At 43.2% G+C, this 27658-nt stretch overlaps 1 protein-coding gene across 8 annotated transcripts in view; it reads right to left on the reverse strand.

Annotated features, from left to right (window-relative positions):
* LIMCH1 (LIM and calponin homology domains 1) overlaps window positions 1-26113 on the reverse strand; it is a 318197-nt gene extending 292084 nt beyond the window's left edge. For 2 of the 8 annotated variants that reach the window (XM_048848483.2, XM_048848482.2), the window contains exon 1: window positions 25683-26094. In XM_048848483.2, coding sequence (XP_048704440.1) covers window positions 25683-25784 — 102 coding nt within the window. In that variant the 5' untranslated portion in view covers window positions 25785-26094. Of the gene's footprint in view, window positions 1-25682 lie in introns of all 8 variants that reach the window. The other 6 variants (XM_048848485.2, XM_048848484.2, XM_075127957.1 and 3 more) reach the window with 5 other exon arrangements.
* Window positions 26114-27658: the final 1545 nt, after the last annotated feature.

Below are 27658 nucleotides of genomic sequence, written 5' to 3' on the forward strand. Positions count from 1 at the left end.
GCCAGATATGCTAAACATTTGTATGCCCCTTCATGCATCTTTTTTACAGTGCAAACATTTTTAATCAAAAATAATAATTAGGGCTGTCAATTGCAGTTAATGCATGTGATTAATGCAAAACAAAATTAACTTTTTTTTAAACAAGCATTAATTGCACACCAGCGTGCTGCATGCTGCCAGCGCAGGGGTGCCCCTCCTCCCACTGCTCTGCTCCATTGCTGCTCCAGCCTCCCTCTGCCCACCATGGAGCCACCCTTGGGCAAGCTGCTCTTGACTGGTAGCCTGCCTCCCATCTGCAGCGCGCAGCGGGATGGGGGTGGGGGAAAGAGGTCATGATGTCAGGGTGTCCCCCTCCCGCTGCCCATGTACCCGGTTGCCACTGACTTGGGGTCAGGGAATGGAGGAGCCTGTCTGCTGCTGCGATCTCAGGAGGGAGTGCTGACAAAAGCAGCCGCAGCTGGCTCAAAAAGTGTTCAGGCTCCTGAGTACTCTGCTTAAAAAGAGACAGCACTTTCCTGCTCCTCACCCACACTCTTCCCTCCCCCAACACCAAAAAATATTTAAATAAATGGTATTCTATTATTGTTTAACATGGTGATTAAAACTGATTAATTGTGACTATTTTTTAATCTCGTGATTAATTTTTTTTAAAAAAAATCAGGAAATATCAATGAAACCCATTGGTAATTACATAAATACATTCTACTGGTGCCTAGAGGCACCAATCTGGGTCATGCCTCCATTATGCTAGCTGCTGTATAAAGCTAGCAGAAAGCTAGTCTCTGCCCCATAGAGCATACAACGTACTTTCTGGTCCTTTGCTTTTCCTTCGACAGAATTTAATCCAGCAATCAGTGCAAGAGGGGAGGATAAGGGCCTCCTAATAAAACCAAACTCACTCAGCCAAAGCCAGTCAGCCACTCAACTGAGGAATGGTGGGAATCTGTGTTTGTGTATGTGTGTATATATTATATATCAAATAAAGAAAAGGGATCTGGAAGAACAGTGCTCTGTAGATGAAGTCCAGAACCTTCCTGTGCTGCTATGAGGCCGAACAAACTGAGTGGCTGGCTCTCCAGTGGGAGGACAATACTCAGTCAGTGATGACGAGACCTGGTTGTGCTCCTCAAGTTCCATGGAAACAGAAAATCCATCATATAGGTAAATGGAACCAGTCTGAACAAAAATAGTTTGATTTTCCCCTCATCTCACAGATTTGTCTCCTGATGGGAGTTCTGAAGTTCGTGAAGGCATAGAACCAGACCCATAGGTGCTATATACGGCAGCTCTATCAGGTTAGCCAAGCCAATCGGAGCTTACCTGAACTTGTCTCAGCTGAAAGTTATTTTTTACTTTACTACTTCTTGCACAGCATGTAGTACCAAGTTGTCTATAGACTATAAATGGCATGTGAAAGCTCCACAATAGACTTACAAAGGTAAAAAGAGAATCTGATACACTTCTCAGTTGTAAGTGAGTCTCTCTTAGTAGAGGATTGCAGCTTACCCTGCAATTAGTTCCTCTCATTTAAAATCATGTCTAAATTTAAAGCTGCAGGGGAAAAGAGAAGGAGGAACATGTTACCAGCCAAGTTACTCTTAATATTTAGTGCTTCTATAATGCTTTAGATCTCCCAAGGCTCCAGGCAGGAAGGTCTTCTGTACAAATGTTAGGGTATAATCTGTTTCTTTAATATTGTAAGGAACCAAAACCCAGAAAGAGAGACTTATTTTGGAGCTTGATATTTTGTTTTAGAACATTTATTCAAATTGGTGTGCTGGAGGGAAACTGAGGCACAGCTGCTTCTGACAGGGAAAGGAGGTGGCAAAGGAGATTTCCCACTCACATGGAAATCAAGATACCACGACAGCTGAGAGGCACAACATTTGACCAATTCTCCTTTGAGACAGAAAACATAAGTTTAAAAGGTTTCAGAGTAGCAGCCGTGTTAGTCTGTATTCGCAAAAAGAAAAGGAGTACTTGTGGCACCTTAGAGACTAACACATTTATTTGAGCATAAGCTTTCGTGAGCTATAACAAGCTACTCAACAAGACTCCAGATAGTTCAGATTTGTAATTGGATACAGATCTCCATGCACCGTCTGGAATCCTGCCCAGGTCAGGTGGGGTTGCCAACTTTCTAATCACACAAAACCAAACACTCTTGCCCCGCCCTCTGCCCCACCCTTTCCACATGCAGGCTCTGGGGTGTAGGTTGGGGCCGAGGGGTTTGGAGTGCAGGAGGCGGCTCAAAACTGGGGCAGGAGATTGGGGTCTGGGCTCTAGGGTGGGGCTATGTGGTGTTTAGATGCTTCTTGTAATTATTAGAACTGGGGAGCACTGGCTGTTGGGAGTCTGAAAGGACAGGAAACAGGAAGGGGGGGTTTGAGGAGGCAGAGTGAGAGCTATTAAGGGTGCAGAAGCAGCTTGGTAAAGAGGTTTCCAGTTTAAAAATAAAGTCCTGTTGAAGTTTGTTAGTACCTTGCCTGGTTGCTACAACAGGCTGGGGATGAGGGGTTTGGGGTACAGGCTCTGGGAGGGAGTTAGGGTGTGGGAGGGGGTTCTCACCTGGGGCAGAGGGTTGAGGTGCGGGAGGAGGTGAGGGGTGCGGGCTCCAGCTGGGCAGCACTTACCTTAGGCAGCTCCTGGAAGTGGCCAGCTTGTTCAGCTCCTAGGCAGAGGTACCAGGGGGGCTCTGCGCGCTACCCGCCCCCACAGGTGCCGCCCCGCAGCTCCCATTGTCTGTGGGTACCAGCCAATGGGAGCTGCGGAGCCAGCACTCGGGGTGGGGACAGCACACAGAGCCCCCGTGGCTGCTCCTGCGCCAAGGAGCCAGGCATGCCGGCCACTGCCAGGATCTGCACGGAGCCAGGGAGCCTGTCTTAGCCCTGCTGTGCCACCAACCGGATTTTTAGAAGCCTAGTCAGTGGTGCTGATCAGAGCCAACAAGATCCCTTTTCAACTGGGCGTTCTGGTCAAAAACTGGACATCTGGCAACCCTAAGGTCAGCAGTAATCTTAGGTACTTTCCTTACTAGTAGGCATTTGAGTCCTGTGTGAAGTGATGTTTTTGTCACATGGATTTTTGCACTTAGCACTGGGCTGAGACAACGAATAACAGCCACTCCCTTACCATCATAATGGGCACTAAATAGCAACCTAGGTCAGTTTCAGCAGAGCAATCAAGAACTGAGCAGATATACAGGAAGTTAGATATTCTTCAGCCCTGAGAGGTAGTGTCTCCAGGCCAGCGATTGGTGTGTGTTGGTCAGGCAGCGTGGGAGGGCCTGTAACGATTGCAGCCTGTTTTGGAACTCTGATTAGGAGTTATAACTGTGTTTAAAAAGAAAAACAAAAAACACAAGGTTCATGGAGGACAGGTCCCTCAATGGCTGTTAGCCAAGATGGTCGAGAATGCACCCAATGCTCTGGGTTCCTCTAAACCTCTGACTGCCAGAAGCTGGGACTGGATGACAGGGGAGGAATCACTGGATAATTGCCCTGTTCTGTTCATTCCCTCTGAAGCATCCGGCACCTGTCGGAAGACAGGATACTAGGCTAGATGGGCCATAGGAATGGCCCTACTGGGTCAGACCATTGTTGACGCCATTCTCTACAGATGTGAATCAAGCACTCTTACGAGGACCAAATTCTTACCAAAAAGAAAAAAAATCCTTCCCTTCCCTGATATAGAAAAATAGACATGCTCCAAAACAAAGACCACAGGGTTAAAATGCCAGCAGTATAGCACAACCTCAGTGCTGGGATTGCCGACTTCTGCATCACACCACACTGGTCCTCTCACTGCCTGGTTCATTGTGTTCTTGCCAGCCTGGAGCAAAAGGAACAAATCCCCCTGAACACTGTGAAAATATATAATGTCCAGATATAGGAACAAAGGAAAAATGGGGGGAGGGGGCAGATTGCCTGCTCCCATGTAAATCCCACAGGAGATGACTTAGTAGGAAGTTTATGTGTTATTTATTCTGTATTTCTCTTAGCCCGACCAAAATAAAAAAAAACCACAAATGAGTCAGTTTCATTTTCAGGTTCTTCCTGCTGAAATGTTTTAGTAACAAACCCCATAGGTTTATTTTTGTTTTCTTTTTTGTAGTAAATATTCCCCTATTTACACTGCTGGATTTTCTTCATAACCGTCACATTTCTGTTGTATTAGGTTTTATAGAAGTCTGTTTTTACAGAAAGATATAGTTTGGGCCTAAAATTTATATCAAAGTCTCTCTTATTATGAGGAGTTTAACAAATTAATAAATTTAAGAGAGTCCTTTTCTAAATTCTTGTGTTTATAGAGTGTTTTATAAGTTTTTAAAAATTCACCCAAGACTGGAACTGAAGACAAAACTGTTGGAATGTTAGTCAAAGGCAGTCTCACTTTTGAGCTGAGATGGGTAGAAAAGAACACAGCATATATTAGCTGATGAGAGTGCTGAAAATGGAGAGCCTGTTGGAAAGAACATCAGTTATTCAGCCCACCGAGTCATTGTTTATTCTTTTAATAATGAAAACCACCTTTGTTTTCCCACTTCCACACCCACAGTCATTCCATTTGAGAGTCACTCAACAGAAGCCTATCAGATTCGTATAATGTATTCGGGTTAGCAGATAACTGGAATGAATGACAAGTCATGAAAAGGGTAACTTGCCGGTACATTAAAAATTAAAGATACTACCAAATGCTAGGAAGAATTGTGAGTAAGTTATAGGTGTAATCTGTGTGAAAAATGCTTCTAGGACTGAAGAAGCACGTGCTGTAGGGGGAAGTCAGATGTATGCCATCAGAAACTGAACTGGCAGGGATATATGTTGTTAGTGCACGCTGCACCAGATAAGTAGTCTAAACCCAGCAAAAAATGAATTAGAACAGAAATAGATTTTGAGTGAATGCATACAGCCCAATCAGGGTTCTTCCTTTTTACCTGCTTATTGGTGACAAGAGACACATATGGAAACAAAGCTTCTCCAATTTGGATCCGTTCCAGGGCGCAACAAACCACTGATTCAGAATACAACTGAATCTTGTTTTTAAAATTAGAAATGGGATACATGTACATCAGCCAAAAAAAAAAAATCTGTTAAATTTCATCATAGGGCTAAGCAATACAAGTACATAATTGTCTTTCAGGGGCAACTGTTACTTGTCCATTTGCCCAAGAGTAAAAGTTGCAAGAAAGCTCCAGTGACTTATGATATGGGATCTAAGCCTAATACCGGAAGCCCATAATGTCCAGAATGCCCCAACAACAAGTAATTGGTTTTAAAAAAAAAAAAAAAAAAATCCACATTTAAGATTCTGGCTGGGGAATAGGATAAAAGTAAAAAAGGGACAAATGTGGACCTCCAGGATTTTCCAACTTCGTAATCAAGCCATGACTCCAAATACTGAGATACAATATATTAGTTTGCTCTGTAAGTACGGTAGAGAGTTACAGGTTTAAATAGTCTTGACAAATGGCACAGTGTGCTGGAGACTCCTGGCAGAGCTCAGGGGGCAGAAAGCCATTAATGCCAGTGAATAATTATTACTAGGAATATCAGTAACAAAACAAATGTCAAAGAAAAATTATTTTGAGCTTGCTATAAAAATGATCAGCTATGATAATAAAGAGCCAGGCATCCAGCCCAGGGTAAAGTGAGGAGTGGGATGGGGAGTGGGGAAGCCATTGTCAAAATCTGACAGGGTTCTTGCAAGCCTTGCTCAGCCAAGATTCCCACCGATATCAACAGGTAGCTCAGCTCAGCACGGAGTGTAGAACTGGACCAAACATCATATAATTTTCTTGTTTACTCTGAGACAAGATCACTGCCCTGCCACACCCTTTGCCATGAGTATGGGCTACTCATGAGCATTCTTACTGAAACTGGGGAGACCATAGGTGCCGACTCCGTGGCATGGCTGGAGCACCCATGGGAAAAAAAAATTAGTGGGTGCTTAGCACGAACTGACAGCCAGCTCTCCCCCCTCCCACTCCCCTGTAGTGCTCCTGAGATCAGATGTTCCACGGCATGCAGGAGGCGCTGCAGGTGGGGGGGGGGGCGCAGTAGGAGGAGGAAAGGGTAAAGGGTGCATTCGGGGGAAGGGGTGGAACTGGGCAGGAAGAGACGGGGCGAGGGGAGGATTGGGAGAAGGGGCTGGATGGGGCCTGGGGCACAGTGGAGGGTTGAGCACCCCTGGCACCTGGAGGAAGCCAGTGCCTGTGGATGAAACTGCTCACATGAGCAAGGGTGGCAGGACACGTGTTACTGAACATGAGCTACAATACCTTCCACCACCTACTAAATTGCCTTGTAAATTTAGGATTACAAAAATGTGGGAGGAGAAAGGAAAGAGGATTTTTTAGTTTGGATTTTGTTTGTTTGTTTTTTAAAGGGGGCAGTTAAGACAGGTAGAATTAACTCTGCAGTTTCATCTACTGTATGCTGATTTATTTATTGTTTGACATAACAGTGGGAGATGTGGAGAGTGAGTCCAAATTCATGCACACCTTCACTACCTTGATTTTTTGAAAGGTTGGGAATAAATGTAAGGTTATCCCTTTAAAAATCAAAAACATGAAGTCCTAGCATTAGATTATATATTCTTAAAAATTTAAACAATGAACTAGGATAAGTTTTAGAGCAAATATGAGTTCATGCAGGTTCACAGAAGTTATAGTGCAACAGAGAAGACTTATAAGGCCACCTCATCCAGCCAACTTGAGACATGTAGGATGTAAAGTTATAGGACATTGTTCACAAAACCGACAGTAGCAAACAGAAGCATCACCACATGGCATGTGATTCCGGCCAGATATCCACATGGATAACAGCTGCTATTCTATGTGGCTGAAAAAGGTCAGTATCTATGATATTCTCTCTTAAATAATTACATTCCAGATTGTGCTAGCTCTTGAAGATCTCTATCCCATGCCAAATTGTGTTTATCATCAGATCCCCATTGCAATCTATTAATATTCTTATTGTACAGTGTACTTGCACTTTCTAAAAGCCTTCAACAAGGTCTCCCACCAAAGGCTCTTAAGCAAAGTAGGCATAAGAGGGAAGGTCCTCTACTGGTTAAAAGACAGGAAACACAGAGTAGGAATAAATGATCAATTTTCAGAGTGGAGAAATAAAAATTGCAGGTTCCCCAGGGATCTACACTGGGACAAGTTCTGTTCAGCATATTCATAAATGATCTGGAAAAAGGGGTAAAACGGTGAGGTGGCAACATTTGCCGATGATACAAAATTATTCAAGATAGCTAAACCAAAGCCGACTGTGAAGAGTTACAAAGGGATCTCACTAAACTGGGTGATTGGGCAACAAAATGTCAGATGAAATTCAATGTTGATAAATGCAAAGTAATGCACATTTCAGTGTAAATTAGTTGTTACCACTCAAGAAAGACCTTGGAGTCATTGTGGATAGTTCTCTGAAAACAGCTGCTCAATGGGCAACGGACAGAAAAATATAATACCACTATATAAATCCATGGTACACCTGCACCTTGAATACTGAGCGTTGCTCTGATTACCCCAGTCTCAAAAGAAATACATTAGAATTGAAAAAAAAAAAGTACAGAAAAGGGCAACAACAATCTTTAGGGGTATGGAAGCGCTTCCACAAGAGGAGAGGGGAAAAAAACTGCTTAGAAAAGAGATGACTAAGAGGGGCTATGGTAGAAGTCAAGAATAGCGCGGAGAAAGTGAATAAGGAAGGGTTATTTACCCCTTCACATAACACAAGAACCTGGGGTCACCCAAGGGAGTTAATAGGCTGCAGGTTTAAAAAAAAAAAAAGTACGTACTACTTCATACAATTCCCAGTTAACTTACTGGAACTTGTTGCCAAGGGATGTTGTGACGGCCAAAACTATAACTGGGTTCGAAAACAATTAAGTAAGTTCATGGAGGAAGGTCCATCAATGGCTATTAGCACAACCACATGCTCTGGGTGTCCCTAAACCTCTGAATTCCAGAAGCTGGGACTAAACGACAGAGGATGGATCACTTGATAGTTGCCCTGTTCTGTTCATTCCCTCTGAAGCATCAAGATCAGCCCCTGTTGGAAGACTCTGCTAGATGGACCATTGTTCTGAGCCAGTATGGCCATTCTTATGTTATTATTTATTTCTCCAAATCAGATTTGAAACTGCTTGGAATGAGGCGGAGCGCGGTGAACACTAGTAAATGTTCATTCATCAGAAGTTTAGGATATAGTGGTTGCTTTGAGCCCAGACTCCCCCCCCCTCCCACACCTTTGGTTGAGCTCCAAGGAGCAGTAGAGGAGATGAGAGCTCTGGAACTTTATTAAATAAATGCCGTTTCCTGCAATACACAGAACACCCACGCCACGAAGACTCGCAACACTAAAGCCGACAGTTCCCCAAACAGCATCAGAGGGAGCAGACATGCAGGAATGTAGGGCCATTCTTACAGTAAGGATTCTGAAAGCATATGGTAGTAGAAGAAGATATCAAAATGGGGATGTGGGGGCAGGGAGGAGGAACTGGATTCTAAACTTCAGGAAAAAAAAAAATCAAGCAGAACAAAAGGCACACGCACTCTTCAAGGTAACTGCTCACAAGGAGATTCCCATAAATTACAAAATGCATTCAGTGTTCAAAACACAGATATAGAATATACACAGGTGACATCATTCTGATTAAAATGCATCAAGCAGGCAAGCAAACAAAACATCTTTGACCACTTCATCTGCTCTCTACCCACTAACGCATCAATATTCTTTATCTCAGGGTTGTTCCAGTCTGTAACCTTGCTGAACACAAAACCCTAGATGTTGTGCACAAAGAGTTACAGTAGCCCAGAGCTCTGGCCAGGCAATAAATAGACCTAGAACCAGTTGTTGGACATATGACACATCAGGGATAGAGAAAAAGGTGCTTTGTATTTAGAAAGCCAGGAATCCCTCCTTGCCAAAAGTACTCACTCCTTTGGACCTGGTAGGTCACACCACATTCAAACATTATGAAAAGGAGAACTATTTTAGAGTGTAAAAATCTACCCAAGATTCATTAGTTATAAATTCCCCTCCAAGAATCTAAATTTTGACTTCTAAAACTATAAGAAACAGCTTTTAAAAAGGTAGGGATATGTAAACAGCCCAATATGCGGTTTAAAACGCAACTATTTACAAAAATATTTTAGTGGTACTCCCATGAATGTAATTAAGAACACAGGAATTGCCATACTTGATCAGTGTTCCATCTAGCTTGGTACCACTGTCACGGCAAGGACCGGAATCCTATGCTTCAGGAAAAAGTGTAAGAGACACATAGTGGACAAAATATTGAACCACCACCACTCTCCAGGCTCCCTCAGGGGAGTTTCTTCCTAATATCAGTGAAATGTTGTCTTATTCTTTAAAACATCAGGGTTTCTTAGGATTTTTTTTTAAAACCCTCTCTAATGACATTGAGGATGTTCTCAGTCCCCATGTGAGTGTCTAATTCTTTTTGAACCCTACCATTTTTGGCCTCAATAGATTTCCAATAGCAATGAGTGCATAAACTAGTTATGCCTTGATCTAAAAAGTCTTTTTGTTTCAGTTTTAACTTTGTGGCCTTCTTTTTGCTTGTATGAATGAGTGAAAAATAGGAGCATGCAATTGAGCTGCTCCATGCCATTCATTATTTGGTGCATCTCCACACTGAACAACACAGTCCTGATCTTTTAAGTCTCTTTGTATGGAACTCTCTCCACAGCTCTAAGTGTCTGTTGCTCATTTCTGAACCCCACCTCATTCCCCTTATTGACATAGCTTTGCCAGAACTGAACACAATATTCCAGGGGAGAAAATAGGGTAAGAGAAGAAGATGATCTATACTGATCTCCAAGAAGAGAGGACGGCACCAATAACCCACACATTCCTCTCCCCTCTGCAACACCTAACCAAAGCCCAGGTGTTCATTCACATCCCCTTTTGGCTCCTTTCCTGCTCACTAAAAAGTGCAGCTCCTGTGAGACCTGTGCTACCAGAAAATCTCCACTGCTCTAGAACAGTTAGTGCAGGCCATTAAGGCTCCCACTTCTCCAAGGGGATCAATCTAGAGGCATCGCTGCAATGCACAAATGCAGCTGGATGATTGGGGCCTAATTCAGGCATGAAATTCCAGAGGGAGGTAGCCATTCTGTGCCTCACCTACTTCTCCCCTTTCCCTCACCCCCCTTCTGCCATCTCCACACTTATGGATAATGATCTTTTGTTGGGTCAAGGAAAAGGAGCAGAGAATGATGCTCAGGAGGCCTCCTCTATACCTTCAGTTCAGAAGGACAATTTCTACCAAAATAATTAACAAAGGCACAGCCTGTCTGTGCTATTTCTAGGGTGACCAGATATCCCGATTTTATAGGGACAGTCCCGATATTCAGGGATTTTTCTTATATAGGTGACTATTACCCCCCACTCCCTGTCCCAATTTTTCAAACTTGGTATCTGGTCACCCTAGCTATTTCTTACTTGGGAGATACCAGCAAAACAAAAACATACACCACACAACCACCTTTTAATATAATTTGAGCCTATACATAGATTTCATGAAGTTAGACATAAGCCTCTGATCTGCTAATTTCAGGGGTCTTTATGGTGGAAGATGGAACACGTTTTTAAAGATACATAATCCTTAGAATAAAAGAAAAATCCAATGTGCTCTCCTTCAAAAATAGGTGTTATGTTGCAGGCTGTCAGACTTGTTCAAAAAAGGAATTAACCACATATTGCTTTTTGGAAGAACAAACAAATACGGAATCTGCCTTGAATCCACATTTTGGTGAAAGATTGTGTTTTAAATTGGTTGAGAACCAAAAATAAACATTTCATTTTTTAAGCAAATGGTAATATATCTAAGAGATCAGAAAAATCTATAGAGAATGAAAAATGGATAAAACCCTAGAGCATTTGAAGACAAGTGCTCTACTAGACTTTTTATTTTAATTATGTCCTCTGCGAAAGACCTCAATATTTCAAATTTTCAATAAAGTTATTGAAGAAATGTATTTTCCCCCTGAAGCGACTCTCACAAAACACACACACGTACGTGTGAAGGTATAAAATGACAAAAGTAGAATAACCCAGCCTTGTGCATTTGTCTACTTTTAAAAAGTAAAGCTGCTTTTACTTAACATCCTCTGAGAAGTCTTAAGCGCTGAATGCACCTCATTCTCCAAGTATGGAGATATAAATTAATCCAGCTACAAATTTATCGCAAAAGACCACCACCAGTGAATGAACATCTGAAAAATGTAGGGGTCTGTTGCCTGGGATATACTCATGTTAAAAAAGAAAGGGTGTGAGGTGGAGCAGAGTGGGGAGGAAGGGAAGTTACTTGGCAAAGCTACTCGTGACTAGGGTATTTCTACATTGCAATGCACACACAGTAGCAAGTCTAAGAACCTGGGTCTACAGACTTGGGATTGCACTTAAAATAGTGTAGCATAGACATTCCTACTAATTCGAACAGCTTGACCAGTTTTATTTTTAACACTCTTCTCCCCCTACATTCATCTCTTCACCAGGGATTTCTGAGCTACCCAGCTGCGATGTGCCAATCTGCAACACTCTGAATGCCAGGAATCACAGAGGAACAGCCGGTACTTCCACTTTTAGAAGTGCCCTGCATGCCTGGACAGTTCTGAGGTTGAGATTTGAACATTCCTAGACCTAGTGCTTCCAGTGGGCAGCAAAAAAAAAAAAAAAATTGCAAGATTAAGGGTCCTTTCAAATTGATTTTAACTTAAATTGGGCATTTTTTAAGCAAGCTGACTGTCAAAAATTAAACACCCAGGAAGAAACTGCACACTACATCTGTGCAGAATGGTATCTTTAGGGAAAGTGAAATGGGTGCAGAGTTTAAAAAAAAAAAAAGAGGGGTATCTGGAAAGAAGAAAAATTCACTGCAAGGCTGAATCTCTGCAGACTCCTGATTAAGAGAGATGGGTTTGCCTTTTTTATTTTTATTTTAAAAGCCATTATTTTTTTTAAGATGAAGGGTATTTAAACTGCCTGAACTTTTAAGATTTATGACAAATTTTCTTGTAGGGTTTCCAAAGGCTAAAATATTGTGGGGAGGTTTTCATAAAAATGTAGTTTTGTTCTTCCTAATCAGGCTAGTCACCTTTACAACTGATTCATCCTGATATTTTGCCCATCTTGTTACAGTCTTCCATAGAAGCAGCTTGTTTTCTTTAATATCTTTCATGAATCAACACACTGGCAAACAACACTTTAAAAGTTTTGATTTTTTTTTTTTGTTCTATGTCCAAACCACAGTGTTCAAAGTCCGCTTATGATTATCTCCCTGGCTTTTGGTGGCACAAGGGAGGACATTACAACATACAATACAGTTGCTGTCACATACATGTATTTATTTTGAGAGGCTGAATATTTAGTTTTCACATTAACAGCCACACTCTTGGACTTTAGAAAAGTTTCAAGAGCCTACATCTTGCAAAACTTTACCCATGAAAGTCATCCCATTGAAAGGAATCAAACTGTTCACATGACTGAAGATAAATCAAGGATTTCAGGATTGAACTTCTCGGATTAGCACTGCAGTGGGTCAACCAATTACACTTCCCCTTTTTCCCTCCCCCTCCAAAAATGCACTCTCTCCTTAAAACAGCTCTTTGCGAAATAGCAGGATTTACCTAACATTTCAAGGGTGTTTGGAAGCAGGCTAGAAAAAATGTTATTTACTATTTGTATTACTGTAGCACCAGGGAGCCCTAGGTCTGGAACCCATTGTTCAAGGTGCTGTACAAAAAAAAAAAAAAAAATCACAGAAAAAAAACTGTTCCTGCCCCAAAGAGCTTACACGAAGTATAAAAAGTCAAATAGATACAGACAGGGGAGTAATATAGCAATGAGATAATACTGGTCAGCATGACCGACAAGGGTCTCAGTACCCCAGCAGCCTAACCATGGTCAAGCTTTTTTGTAGGCCTTACAGCAAAAGAGATGGTTTGAGAAGTGTTTTAAAGGTGGACAATGAGGTAGCTTTACAGATGTTTACAGGGAGCTCCTCCCAAGCATGAGGAGCGGCATGAGAGTAAGCACAAAAGTACTTGTTTGTAAGTTTAACAAGCACACAATGGAGGCTGGAACCAGGGGCTGATTGGAGGCAAGCATTAGCTCTTATTTGCTATTGATGGTAACTGATTTTAATACTATCTGAATTTTAAAAAGAGGAGAGAAGAATGGAGAAACATCAAGCCTTTCCCCCAAAAAATGGTTTCTGCACTTTTTGAATATTCTGCTATATTCAGATTACATATCTCAACAACTCCGCTCCACCTGCCACACCCCCAATAAAACAAAACAAAAACAGCGGCAGGGATAGATTCTTCCCAAATGTTTACAGTTATTCTCAGATTTCTGTCCAGGGTAGGTTTCAAACTTCACAGTTGCTAGAATCTGTGGATTTAATGAAATGCTGGGTGGGTGGACTGTATCTTGGGAACCACTTGCTCAGACGACCCCGCATCTGGGTCACTAATCCTACTCTCCCTCGAGGCATAGCAAATTTCAAGACAATCCATCTACATATACAGATGAAGAGGAGTCATCCTTGGAACAGGAAGGACTTCCCTACCTTAGCTAGAGCAAAGCTGGTACTCCACTATATTACTGTATGAAGTTAGAAGGAGAAAATGGAAAGGAAAGAAGGAGCTCTACACATCCATCAGCACCATGGCAGGCTCAGAGAGGTGTTAAGGGGACCATTCATCTCAATGAGATGTACTCAAATGAAACAAAATACTCAGTGGGGACCAATAGCACCTGAAACAATAGCTGTAGAGCAGTTACATCTCATTCCTGGCAATGGGTGTTCCCATCTCTCCTCCCCAGTGCTAGAGAGTTACTGATTTGTGGCTAGCATACCCATTCTCAGCTCCTCACCCCAGTCTCACCCGTGTGTTCTTCATGTATGCTCCAAGCATGCCTGTTCTCAGCTCCCCACCCAGAGAGGCAGGGCTTCTCCAGATCCTGGCTTATGGCAGGTTGTATACCTAGTCCTGTGGATTTCTGAATTCAGTGCACTCGGAAGTAAATATAATCACAGCCCCATTTCTATTGTAGTCTTGAATACATTCTACTCACTTGTGTACGATTGTCATACTTATATCAGCATCGTATTACACAGTAGGAGCTTTTGCTTCTGTTGTCTCTACTGAGAGAGAGAGAGAGAATTAAAAGCCTGTGGTCATTTAGGCGAGAGTCTGTGGCTTGTTGTGGAAGTGAGATCTTAATTTCCAATAAATTGGGGCAGGGGGAAGTTAACCTCTAGCATTCTTGAAAGGCTAAGGTTTACTGGAGGACCAGGCCTCCTTTCCAGACCCCAGCAGGTCCCCAAGAGGAAAGTCTCAATCCAGAAGACTTTTAGGAGGCCAAAGGAAGCAAATGCCCCTTTAGCCTGCTGGCGAAGTTCCCTGCCACCTATAATCCACCGTGATCCTTTGTACTTAAGTACTGATGCTGTAAACTCTAGTGTTACACCAAAATGCGAGATTTGCTCTAAAATCATGAACCCAGCTTGAAGCCCCAGCTCCCGGAATCTTGTTATTAGTTGAGAAACCTCACCTTCTATTTATTATTGTAAAGCACGTTTCTAGCCCTTATGGTTAGAGGGAAAAAGCTTCAAACATCATTCAAGTGCACCTTAAAGGATCAGAAGCCAGAAAGTAAAAAACCCAAATTTAAACAAGTTAATTTTTAAGCCAATCATGATTTTCGGGGAATCTGACATGATTTTCGGGGAGTCTGACATGATTTTCGGGGGTACGTTAGCTTGGTAAAACTAAAACCCACTAAGGCCCATAAAAAGGGAACCCCACTCTTGAAAGTTTCTCTACTTTCTCAGGATCAGGGCTCCTCTTCTAAAGAGCACAGGAGGTACACAGAAGTCCAGCTGTCTTCCTGTTGGCTTCTTAACAGCCGCAGGAAGGGAAGGAATGTAGCTGGTGGGAGTCAGCAAAATAAAAAAAAAAAAATAAAAAAATAAAAAGCCTTCCTTCTCTTGTTCCTACCCCACATGGCGGGGGGGGAGGGAAGAGGAGGTATGGTGACTGAAGAACCCCTGTGTCACTCCTGCTATCTCCTGCATGGAGTAACAGGGCATAAAGATTCCATCACCCATTCACCCACAACCCCAGCCTGAGAAAACTTTTCCAGTCCAACAGGCAGTGCATTCTGCAAACTTTATCAGCCCACCCCATAGGCCTTAGCTCTTTGAGAGGCTCACAAATCCCCAGACTTAGGAGACACTAACCGGTAGCCTCCTCAGCCCTGACCCCAACAGGCCAAGGAGGCAGAAAGTGGTCTCAATGAGTCTTCTAGGACTGACAGGAAGGTGCCAGGAAGCCACTTGGGGCTTTCTGCAAGGTTTACCTCTTCTGCAGATCTCAGAAAGGCCAGGTAGAGAGAGGAAAGCCCTCTTTACAAAGCCATGCTCTCTCCAGCCCTTCCCAATGCAGATCTAGCAAAGCCTGCAGAAGCTGGCCTTTTTTCCCCCCCTCCCCCTTAGGCGCCTCAAAAGATTTGAGGGAAGAAGGAAAAGGGTGAGAGCAGAAAGTTCAGTTTTGAAGAGGAAGGAGCTGTAGCATTATGGAGGGCATTTCCCTCCCACTCAGTCTTGCTCCCTTGGCTCCACACAGGAGATGTGGGGATTGAAGAACCCTCCTCTCCTTATCTACTTTCTGCTGCTCCCTGGCCTTGGGAGCGCCCAATGAATCAACAATCCTCTGGAGCTAACAAGCCATAGCAATGTGATTGTTCACAATTTTAACTTGTCAAATATGATTTTAAATTAAGTGAGTCAGGGGAGGCCAGCAAAGTAGGTTCTTCTCCCTGTTCCTGTCTTTTTTTTTTTTTCTCTCGTTTTTAATTTAAAAAGTTCATGTTATAACCCTCTTCAAAACTGAAATACTTCCCCCACCCTCTCCCACCAAACCTACCAATGTTGAAATAGACTTGGCTTTTTGTTGATTTGATTATAAAATGGATTTTCCACATCACAGAGTTTAGTTGCAGCCTTAACTATATCAAGTGGACATCCATAATACCAAATTATTAGCAATTCTTTAAAAAGCTATTTAACAATATTATGCAAGTTATTCTGCTGAGACTGGCTGACATGGATTCTAATGCTAGAGGAATGTTCTAATCAAATATTAACAAGAGCACAAGACTATTTTAGAAGGACTCAGCATTTTTGAGTTCTCATCGGTTAAACTTGCACTTCATACCAAGTGCCTTTCCTATAAAGGCATTAAGAAGAATTTCAATTCCATGTTGGCCAACTGGGGTACATAATGACTTCAGTGAGATTGAGGTCTCAGAACCAAGGCAACCAATGATATCTAAGATAAAGAAAATGTGAAGCTTTCTATAACCAAAATAGCACAAGTTATCTAGTAAAAATAGTTAATTTGGCAGCAACATAACATGTTTTGTATTGCCTTAAGAAGTCTTTCTAGAAGAACAACATGACCTGTTATAAAAGGCCATAGTTGAGGAAAGCCGTAAGAGTAAGGAGTTCTGTGCTTATACAGCGCCTAGCACAATGGGGTCCTGATCTACAGCTTCTAAAGCACTCCTGTAGCGTCAGAGACAATGTTAAGTGACTTTCACCTGCCCCCCTTCAAGGACATACAAACTGCAGCCACATAAAAGAAGACTGCTAGAGTCTTAAGGATTGAATTGTGTAAGGACCTGTCACTGAGGACTTTGATCTCCATTACAGAAGCCACACAGCAGAATAGTACTGCAAGACACCAGACTTCTTCACAGGAAGGACCTTTTGAATATTTTTTTTTTAACAGAAAAAACTACAAATTATTAGAACTGTTGTCCTTAAATACCCTTTTGCAAGCTGAACAATATCTTGGTCCACAGAAAACTTTTTTTAATCAGCTGAATATGTCTGTTCATTGTTAATCCCTAGGACATACTAAGGGCTTTTCTCTCTAAGATCCTGGCTAAACATAGGAGGGATAATATTTATTAATTCTGATATTGTACTGTTACAATTTTCTTCATCTGGAATAATTAGAGAGCCCAAATCCAGAAGTGCACATCCACAGGTAACTGGATAACACCAGTTTCCATGTTGGCAGGTTTTTCCAAACAGAGATGCATAGGTTTTGTCACCTAGTTTTTATCCAACAGAATAGTCGTCTAGTGTTAGAAGACTGAAAATAACACCACTCTCCCCAGCTTTTTCCTTTCTCCCTATTTGGTCAACATTGCACCTTATTTCCTGAGGACCAACCAAATCACTTACTTATTCCTCAAAAATATTACACCATTAACATCAGCAGGCTTATTGGAATAGGGTTAACTGGTTTTGTTATTAAGCTGGTCCTCTCTACTGACTGGATAGCAGCAGAACAATATTGCGAAGTCCAGCAAGAGTGGCTACATTTTTTTTTATTTGTAGTCTCTTGATGAAGCAGAGAATTTAAAAATAAGTTCTGAAAGGACTTTTCCTTCCCCTCCTCCAAATTAATACAGTTGTAAGACATTGCACAGTTTAGTCCTGCACTACTGACATTCACCCTTTAACATTATCAAGTACATTGTTGTTCTGACCATTCGCCCCCACAGCCTCATGCCATGGCTTAGTAGTGTGATCTCATAAGGGAATTGGGCCCATATATAAAGGAAAGGAGGTTGTTTGCTAAGCAACTGGGAAAGGAAAAAACACTCTGGAAGGTGACAGCCTCAACAAAGAGGGTTAGTCAGAATTAATAGTTTGATGTATTCTATCCACCTTATCTGCGGTAACCAACTCTGTCTGGAGCAGAAAGAGTGAAATTCTGCCCTCATTTAAATCAATACAAGTCTGGAGTAACCCTTGTGAAGTCAGTGGCCTCCTTCTGGATATATGCCCATTTAAGAACAGAAACGAGCCATGGACCCCAGTCTCGTCCAAAGATTCATTCTCCAGGCTACGTTATGGATCCACTGTATGATCAACATCCTCCTAAAAACGACAAAGGGCCTGATCCAGAGCTCACTGAAGTGAGCGAGAGTCTTTCCATGGTCTTCAATGGGCTTTGAATTGGACCCTAAACGCATAAATCTTGTATCATATCCAGCCTCTATCAGCCTGAGAGTTCTCATCACCAGCTGGTCTCGTGCCTTAAAAGCCAGTGGTACTCCTCATGCAGAACAGCAATACCAGTGGACCAGCAGACTTAAAATGGGACTACGTAAGAACATTTGTTCTTTCCAGTAAATCTATCCTCAGCAGATTTTACTACAAATTCATATTAATTTCTTCTAATAGAGAGAGAAAGCTTCAATTACAACTACTGCTAGATAAGCATAAGTTAGGTAAGCCACTGCTCCATTCAAAGCCATAGGTTAATTTCACTAGTTAACCAATTTTGATTCGACAGTTGGATAATAATGTAATTATTTAGAGTAGGATACTGTACAAACCTCTGCATGTGAATAACTTTACTCACATGCTTCCAAGGATAGCTGTATTGCCTTCATAGGAACTACCTGCATCAAGAAAGCTTTTTCAGCTCTGGCCCCTACTTGGCAAAAAAAAAAAAAAGGAGGGGGAGAATTAGTTATATTGCATTAGTGCCTGAAGGACCCAAACTGCACTGGGGCACTCTGCGCTAGGAGCTGAACTAATACACAGGTAGATAAAGTTCCTGCCATAAGGCTCTCACACAAACCACTTCAAGTGACGGGGAGTTTAAACAAACAGCAAGGAAAAAAAGGGTAATAGAAATAAGGACAATCTAGCTATGTGCTCAACTCAATGGGTCCAAATCATTTGATGAGTGTTTATATATAAACAAGCATAAACTACCTCAAGTGCCCCTCAACTAAGATTAGAGCACTCTCTTAAAGCACATATCACAAGTGGGTTTTGAAGGTGACGAGTGTGTTTAAGCTAGTTGTTTATACTAAACCTGAATGCCTTTCACTGCACTTCAGATCACTAGCTACTCGAATAGATTTTCCAGTTGAGATTCCTTAACTCAGTAGTCAAGATTGTGTCAATGAATTCCACCCCTCACCTCTTAAAATTATGTTTTTGCAGTGGAGACCTTAAGCCTCAGAGCACCAGCCATATATTGGGAGCCAGAGATATTCCCCCATAAAGAGGTTTCACTTTCAGACACCCAAATACAAGACACTTAATACTGGGGGAATGCAGCACCAAATATTTCAAAATTCTGCATATTTTATTTGCCAAAACAACAATGCATTCACACCAGTTTCAATTATTTTGGTAATTTATTTCAAAATACCTGTCAGCAAGTATGTCTGTGACAACACAGACAACAAAAAAGATTCAGGATTTTTTTTTTTTTGACAAATAGATTTCTTACCAGGCATATTATTCCTGAACTTTGAGTAATAATTCATTTAAAACTACAATACAGAAATGTATTTCCCACACCCCTGAGAAGCCATGCAAAGGCTTGGGGGAGTCAGGGGTAACAGAGGAGCTATGGGACAGGAAAGTAATTGCTGGGAAGGAGCCTGGGTGTGAACTTAAAGGGTTGTTGTGGGTAGGTGGGAGAAGTATGGAACAGTTGGGATTTTTATAGGTGGGGGGAGGGACTGTTAGGGAGCCTTCCCCATGCAGACCCTGGCTGGCCCGTAGCCTCTCCCATTCAGTCACCCCTCTTCCCCCTGTCCCCATGTGTCCCAAACCCCCTCCCCATGTGGCCCTGTTTGCTGTGCCCCACTCAGCCCTACCCCTCACACATCCCCTTGTGTTCATGCACCTCTCCTCTCCCATCACCATGTGGCCCTGAACCCCCACTCAGTCCTCATCCTCACCCGTCCTCATGTGTCCCAGCACCCCCACTCAGCCATCCCCGCCCCAATGTGTCCCTGCACACCTACTCCCATTCAGCACCTGACCGGTCTGTCCCCGCTACTAGCCCTTCTGAACTCTAGTCTGTGACATACACACACACACACGCCCCCGGACAGCCCCACATGCTCCACTCGGTCTGTCCCACCATATCCCATGCCTCCTGACCTGGTCCTATGGGCAAGGCACTGTGAGGAAGGCAGCCTCTTCTTTTCCCTATCTGCAGAGGGGCTGCTCTCTGTTCTGGCTCCACAGTAGCCACTGGTGGACAAAATTCATAACTGCTGCAGCACATCTCGGCAAAAGTTATTTTCTGCTCAGAAAAAAAAAATTCTGCGCAGCACATGACTTTCGTGCATGCGCAGTAGGGCAGCCTCCCCCCAGGAGTAAATTCATCGGGTTTTCTTGCAAGCTTTTTCATGCCACACCCTTTTAAGGATTCAAAGATGGAGTTTCATCTTAATCCCAGAATAAGGAACTATATCACCAGGTAAGTGTTTGATTCTTCCCCTGCTCCACTCCCCTGCCTCCCATCCCTTCAAAAACTTTATTTCCACTATGAACTTAAAACTTATGCCACCTTAAGGCAGAAGTCACAAGCTATGTCTACACCAGTGGTTCTCAACTAGGGGTACGTGTATCCCTGGGGGTACACAAGTCTTCTGGGGTCCATCAACTCATCTAGGTATTTGCCTAGTTTTACAAAAGGCTACATAAAAAGCACTAGTGAAGTCAGTAGAAAACAAAAGTGTCAAACAGTGATTTGTTTATACTGCTGTATATACACTATACACTGAAATATAAGTACAATATTTATATTCCAATTGATTTATATTATAATGAGATGGTAAAAATGAGAAAGGATGCCATTTTTCAGTAACAGTGTGGCTGAGACACTATTGTCTTTTTATGTGATTGTGTAAGCAAAGTAGTTTTAAGCGAAGTGAACCTTGGGGTACACAAGACAAATCAGACTCCTGAAAGGTTGGAGTCTGTAAAGATTGAGAGCCACTGATCTACACTACAGCCTATGTTGGCAACACTTATGTTGCTTGGGGTATGACGAGTCCATCCCCCGGAGCAACATATTAACACCGACGTAAGTACTCACGTGCACAGCTTCTCCCACCAACAGCTTCTGCTGTTTGCAGAAATGGGTTTTTTTGTTTGTTTATTTTTAATGACAGTGGGAAAGCGCTCCCTGTTGGCATAAAGCATCTTCACCACACACGCTGCAGCTGGGCTGCTACAGTGCTGTACATAGAGACATGGCCTTAAAAAGTCAGCTGGTTTGCCCAGTAACCCGACAAGCCACTAGTCTGGGAAATTTCTCCCTAACAAGAGCCATCTCTAGAGGGAACATTGATTTTTTATTTTTTTTTATTTTTTATTTTAAATGGGGAGTGGGGGGGGGCATCTTTATTAAGAGATTTTTTTTTTTTTTTTAGCCTGTGCAGTGTGCACACCTCCAGGGACAGCAAATTCAGAGTATGGAGGAGAGAGAAAACAGGACTTGTTTATTATTACGAAGTAGCCATAAAGGAAGCATTCTTATCAGCTGGCAAATTTTCTAAGTAGTACAAGTCCATGGGAAAGCCATCCCTAGTTGAACAAAGTCCCGACAGTGAATATACAGCATAATGAGGGAAGCCTAAGAGGTACAATTATGAGAGAACAATACCCCAGGAGTTACTCCAGCACTAAGTGTAACTTTACTGCTGTATTATCCTCATATGAATTGTTGTGGTGTGAATAACTGCTTTTACAGATGTTCTTTCAAACTGTTATTCTAATTTGAGAAAAAATCAGCATATCAGAGAGCACTGACATTTCAAAATTACAAGCCACTGGACTAAATGAGATTTGTTGTTTCGCTGTAGTAACCCATTATACTGTGCAAGGCTGATCTATTCTTTCAGTGACATTGAGATGCATTAATTGAAATGGGATACTGCACCTTTAATAATGCAGACTACACCAAAAGTCCTACCATACAGATACATCACTTGTTTTAAGTCTTCTCAGTGCTACCAATATAGTCAATTTTGTTATTAATGAGGTGCTTAAATCTAAGCCGTGAATGTCAAGCAAAACTAAAATACAGGGTTACTATTACACAAAAGATGAGTATTGTTTATATTTATATGAAAATAAATACATGGCGCAAGGTGGAATTATGGTTTCCTAAAACATTAAGCAGATTTATGATCTAATCAGAAAAAAATCAGTAGCATTTCAATATACCATCTTCAGTACTACGAGTCACATCAACTCTACCTCCCTTGAAAAGCTTTCATACACCAAGTTAAACTATGGAACTCATAGCCAGAAGAGGTCACTAAGACTAAAAACTACCAAGATTCAAACGTGCTTTAAACAAAGAAGGATGGTCCAGTAGTTAGGGCACTAGCCAGAGACCAGGAAACCTGGGTTCAAGTCCCTACTCGTCCAAGGCCATATAAGATGTGGTAAAGTCACTTACCGTCTCAGTCCCTCATCTGACAAATAGTACTTCCTTACTTCACAAGGGTGTTGTGTGGAGAAATACATTAACAATTGTTAGGTGCACAGGTACTAGTGATGAGGCCCATAAAAGCAGTTGAGCTAAATAGTTGCACCTAACAGCTAGAAGGCTGCATGTTAAGAAGGGGTTACTTGCATCCCTCCACAAGCACCCCATGACCTTCTTCCCCATATCATGGCCTTTGTATGGCCCCTCATTATTTTTCGTTTCTTTCTGTCCAGGCTATGATTAATCCAGGCTGTCACAATTTTAAATTGTAGTGGGAGGATAGGCAGAGCCGAGGGAGGGTAGAGGTTGGAGGGGGGGGGCAGAGGAGGAGTGGATGATGCTGGAAGGTGCTAAAGGCTGCTATCTACTGGTTCTTTGATCTGTAGATAATTAGAGATCTGAATGACACTACTGGATCTGCTAACTAGATGTCAGGGGCTTGTGTGTCCTCCATTGCCCCCTTCTGGTTTTCTTATTTTCATCATAAAAATATGGTATTCTTCTCATTGATGCCTAGAACCTTCCCTGAAATTTTAGAATTTATTGGATGTGGCATTCAAACGTTATTGTGTTACAAAAAAACAGGCACCATCAAGTTGAGTGTAGGGCCTTGCTTTGCACCAAACAGTCCAGTTAGAACAGTCAAAGCTGACAACAGTTTTGGAAGAGATAATAGACTTCCTGCTTCCAGGTTTAAACCAAACTGTTGCGGATGAAGAAGAGACCGGATGTGGAGGCAGATTAACCCATATCTGCCAAATATGTGGTTTCTTGGACCTTCCACTGAATCACTAGGAAGACAGTTTGCCACTGTCAGAGACAGGATAATGGACTCAAGGGACCACTGGTGTAATCAAATATGGTAATTTCTATGTTCCTGAAATATTTCCTGTTGAAAGGAACAGTGGCTATTGCAGCAGTTTCATGTTCACATTAAGTCATAATAATGCACTTCACATTTGTCATCAGCAATGAGACTGCACAGCGCACAATGCCAAATTCTCCACACCAAATGGTTAAGAAGAGAGAAAGAGCATACAGACAATGCTGTATAGAAGGTGCTACATAGATGCAAATATAGAAACCTAGATAGATACATCCCCATGCCATTGGGATGGAAACAAAAAGACTTTCAGGAAGGAAGAATTTGCCTTCCTTGTTCAGAACACTGGTTGGTCCATCTAGTCCAGAACAGATGCAGAGAGGAAGACAGAAGAATCCCTATCCCGGTGAACTGTGGAATAAACTGCTCCTGGGAAAGTTTCTTCCAAACCTCAAGCAGTTTTTGGTTTACTCTCTAAAGCAGCAGGATTTAACCTCCATATATCATCATATAATGGAACTATAGATGTCTCACTACACATATGTCTAATCCTTTTGAATCCCACCCAACTCTTAGTTTCAATCATAACCCAGTGGAACTCAGTCACAAAGTAACTATGCACTGTATAAAAAAAAAAAAAAGTACTATTTTCTCTCAGCTTCACAATGAAATTCAAAGGCAATACTTTTATGTTTTCTGGTCCTGCATAGTAAGAAGGGGTAAACAGAAACACTTTACTTACCTTCTCCATACTAGTCAATATTTTAATATACCTGTCATGTTCCCTTTAATTTATTTGACTCTTCTTTAAAGATACTAGTCCCTATCTTTTCATCTTCTCCTAAATAGAGGAGCCTTTCCATGTTCTCATCATTTTCATTTCCTGTTTCTGGACCTCTTCTATTTTTTGGGGGGGAGGAGGAGCACAGACACACACAATTGCCACCAATTCCCCATCAGTGCAGTTTTACTCATCTCTGGCTCAATGTTACCCTTTTATTTAATATCAGAACAAGAACTATTATTCTTCATATATCATTGAACTAACTATACTGTCAGAAGTATCCCTCAGAAATTTATCTAAATTTGTTCTGAGACTGTTAAAAGCTAGAAGTATTATTTTTCCTAAACACTTTGTTAAAATAGAAACTGCAGAGATCTACTCAGGGTTTCAATTTAAATTTAGGAACCTGCAGCTCAAGGAAACAGTGGTATAAACCATGATACCACAACAGTTTGCTTGAGTGCTCTGTATTGGTGAGTAAATAAACACCTATGTAAAGGGCTCTATCTTTCCAGGCTGGATGCACTATCAAATTTCATGACAGTCTGGATATACAATATCTTTACGTATTATAAACATGAGAGAACAGTGACTAAATAAAGTGTTTTCACCCCTCAGTAGAGCAAGAGGAACTCATAGTTAAAGAGGGAATCACAGTTATCAAGGAAGGACGCTGTAGTGGTGTTATGGAAAGTTCTTGCGTTCTTACAGACCTAGTTAACAACAGGCACGGTCAATCAGTCACACAACAATCTGTAGGTCAGTCAATCCAGCATGACCACCACCTCACTATGAAAGTGTTACTCCCATGGATCATCATAGCCACCGTCCTCATCTGCACCCACGTACCAATCAGGATAGCCTATACTCTGCAAGTCATTTCCCCTCTCGTTACGCTGAAGGTTTGCACCGGCAGCTCTTTTCCCACTAGCCCGATCTCTATACACAGTAGTGCATGAAGTGCTACTCAAGGAAACGTATGTCTCTCCACAGGGATGAACGAGTTATACAGAGAAACCTGATCCAAATCAGAAAGACTGCAAATCCCCAGCCCGTTTCAGCGCTCAGCAGATAGCATAGACAGACAGATAACTGCGAAGCCCGCGTGGTTCAACACCTGAATGGCTTGCACAGCACACCACCTTTCTAACGCACAAAACGAGAGGCGATTGTGGTGTCATCGTCTCAATCAAGCTCTTGTTTACGAGCGCTCGTCTCCTTTCGGTCCCGAGGAAACAAATGCGATTAAGAGATTAACCGGGGGGAGAGGGGCGGGGAGTTAAAAACACACACACGGAGAAGAAAAAAAAAAACAAAACACAACCATCCAAACAACCACACAATGCGCGCCCGTTAAGCTGCAACACTTCCCATCTCTTCCAGCGCCTGCTCCATTGCACCGAGCCTCCCTTTGAAGCCGTGCCCCGGGGCAGCGAAGAGGAACGGAGATTTGGGGCATGTGCCTTGTTAATTCCCCAATCCATCTGCAAATCGCACACGGCGGGGGCGGGGGCAGCATTATTCTGCGGGGGAAAAGGGGCCGCGGGGGGGGGGGGGGGTTAAAGTTAAAACCCCACAATCGCTGAGGGGAGGAAAACTGGCCGGTCCTTCCTCTTTTGTAGCGAGATGCTTCCCGCAGGGCAAAGGAGACATTCAGCGGGTGCCCCTTGACCGGGCGACGAGCGAGGGCTCCTTACCTCGATCCAGCGCCGCGCCTCGCCGAAGGCTGGCTCAGGGCGGGCAGCTTGCTGCTGCGGCAGCGGCGCGACCTCTTCCAGCTCTCGCCGAGGACTGGCCATTTGCAAAGCCTTGCCGGTGCCTCCGCCGCAGGAGGCTCGCACGGAAGAGCCGAGTGACCCAGCCGCGGGCAGATCCTCCAGCGAGAGGCCGCGGCTCCCTGCCTCGGAGCACCTCGCAGCCCCAGCTGGCTGCTGCTCGCCGGCAGCAACCTCGCTGCTGGTGTCCCCGTCCTGCCGCCCCGCGGGGAGCCAGCCTTGTCCCCGCCCCGCCCCGCTGCAAGGCGAGCTGAGCGGCCGGCTAAAAATAAAAACAGACTGTCCCTGAGCAAGCCGCTTTGCTTCAGCCCATGCAAATGCCCAGGCCGCGGCCCCCGCCTCCTCTCGGCCGCCCCCGCCCCCAGCAGCAGCAGCGGCGGGAGCAACAAACAGCAGCAATCACATGCCTCATTATGCGCTGGGGCTGGCGGGGGCGCTCTGCCCGCGGAGCGAGGATGCTTCTGCAGCGGCAGGGGAAGCGCCCGAGCGCACCTGGTACCCAGTCAGCCTCAGGCAGGGCTGGGGCCGCCCACAGAGCAACCTGCCTGGGCGGCGGAGCGGGCCCCATTTTATTGTCAAACGTTGTTAGGACCCCGCTCTCCGCAGCCAGGTCTGGTTCAGTAGGGGAGCAAGAGACCGCCCTCGTTGTGCTGGTCCATGCTCCAGGGCTGGTTGCTGCTCTCACGATGAAAATACAAGGAACACTTCAATCTCTCTGGTCACGCAATCACAGACATGAAGGTCGCTATCTTACAACAAAAAAAACTTCAAATCCAGACTCCAGCGAGAAACTGCTGAATTGGAATTCATTTGCAAATTGGATACTATTAATTTAGGCTTAAATAGAGACTGGAAGTGGCTAAGTCATTATGCAAGGTAGCCTATTTCCCCTTGTTTTTTTCTACCCCCCCCCCCCCCGCGACGTTCTGGTTAAACTTGGATTTATGCTGGAAATGGCCCACCCTGATTATCATGCACATTGTAAGGAGAGTGGTCACTTTGGATGAGCTATTACCAGCAGGAGAGTGAGTTTGTGTGTGTATGGGGGTGGGGGGGGGGGTGAGAAAACCTGGATTTGTGCTGGAAATGGCCCACCTTGATTTTCATACACATTGTGAGGAGAGTGGTCACTTTGGATAAGCTATTACCAGCAGGAGAGTGAGTTTGTGTGTGTGTTTTTTTTTAAAAAGGGGGTCGGGGGTGAGAAAACCTGTATTTGTGCTGGAAATGGCCCACCTTGATTATCATACACATTTTAAAGAGAGTGGTCACTTTGGGTGGGCTATTACCAGCAGGAGAGTGAGTTTGGGGGGGGGGGGCGGAGGGTGAGAAAACCTGGATTTGTGCTGGAAATGGCCCAACTTGATGATCACTTTAGATAAGCTATTACCAGCAGGAGAGTGGGGTGGGAGGAGGTATTGTTTCATGGTCTCTGTGTATATAATGTCTTCTGCAGTTTCCACAGTATGCATCCGATGAAGTGAGCTGTAGCTCACGAAAGCTCATGCTCAAATAAATTGGTTAGTCTCTAAGGTGCCACAAGTACTCCTTTTATTTTTGCGAATACAGACTAACACGGCTGTTACTCTGAAACAAGGATAAAGGCTGGGGACACGGGGTGGGATTTAATTGCCCAGATCCAAACAAAAACTGTGGGTCTCATCCTAGTGCCACCAAACTTTGTCCCTTCACCTTTTCCTGAACTGGGGAAAGTGTTCTCATTTGTCACTTGAAATGCTCTGTCTTGGCTTCCCTTCTTTCTGTGGCCAATTTTTTTTCACAGTACCAGCGTTTAATTGAACTGCTTCCCTGAATTTTTGCATTATTATTATCAGTTGTCCTTGTTTTACAAACCAAATTTCTGAATATTCAGCCAGACTGTGAAAGTCGCTGGGGTG

Source organism: Caretta caretta, chromosome 4 (assembly GCF_965140235.1).
Source record: "Caretta caretta isolate rCarCar2 chromosome 4, rCarCar1.hap1, whole genome shotgun sequence".
Taxonomy (NCBI): domain Eukaryota; kingdom Metazoa; phylum Chordata; order Testudines; family Cheloniidae; genus Caretta; species Caretta caretta.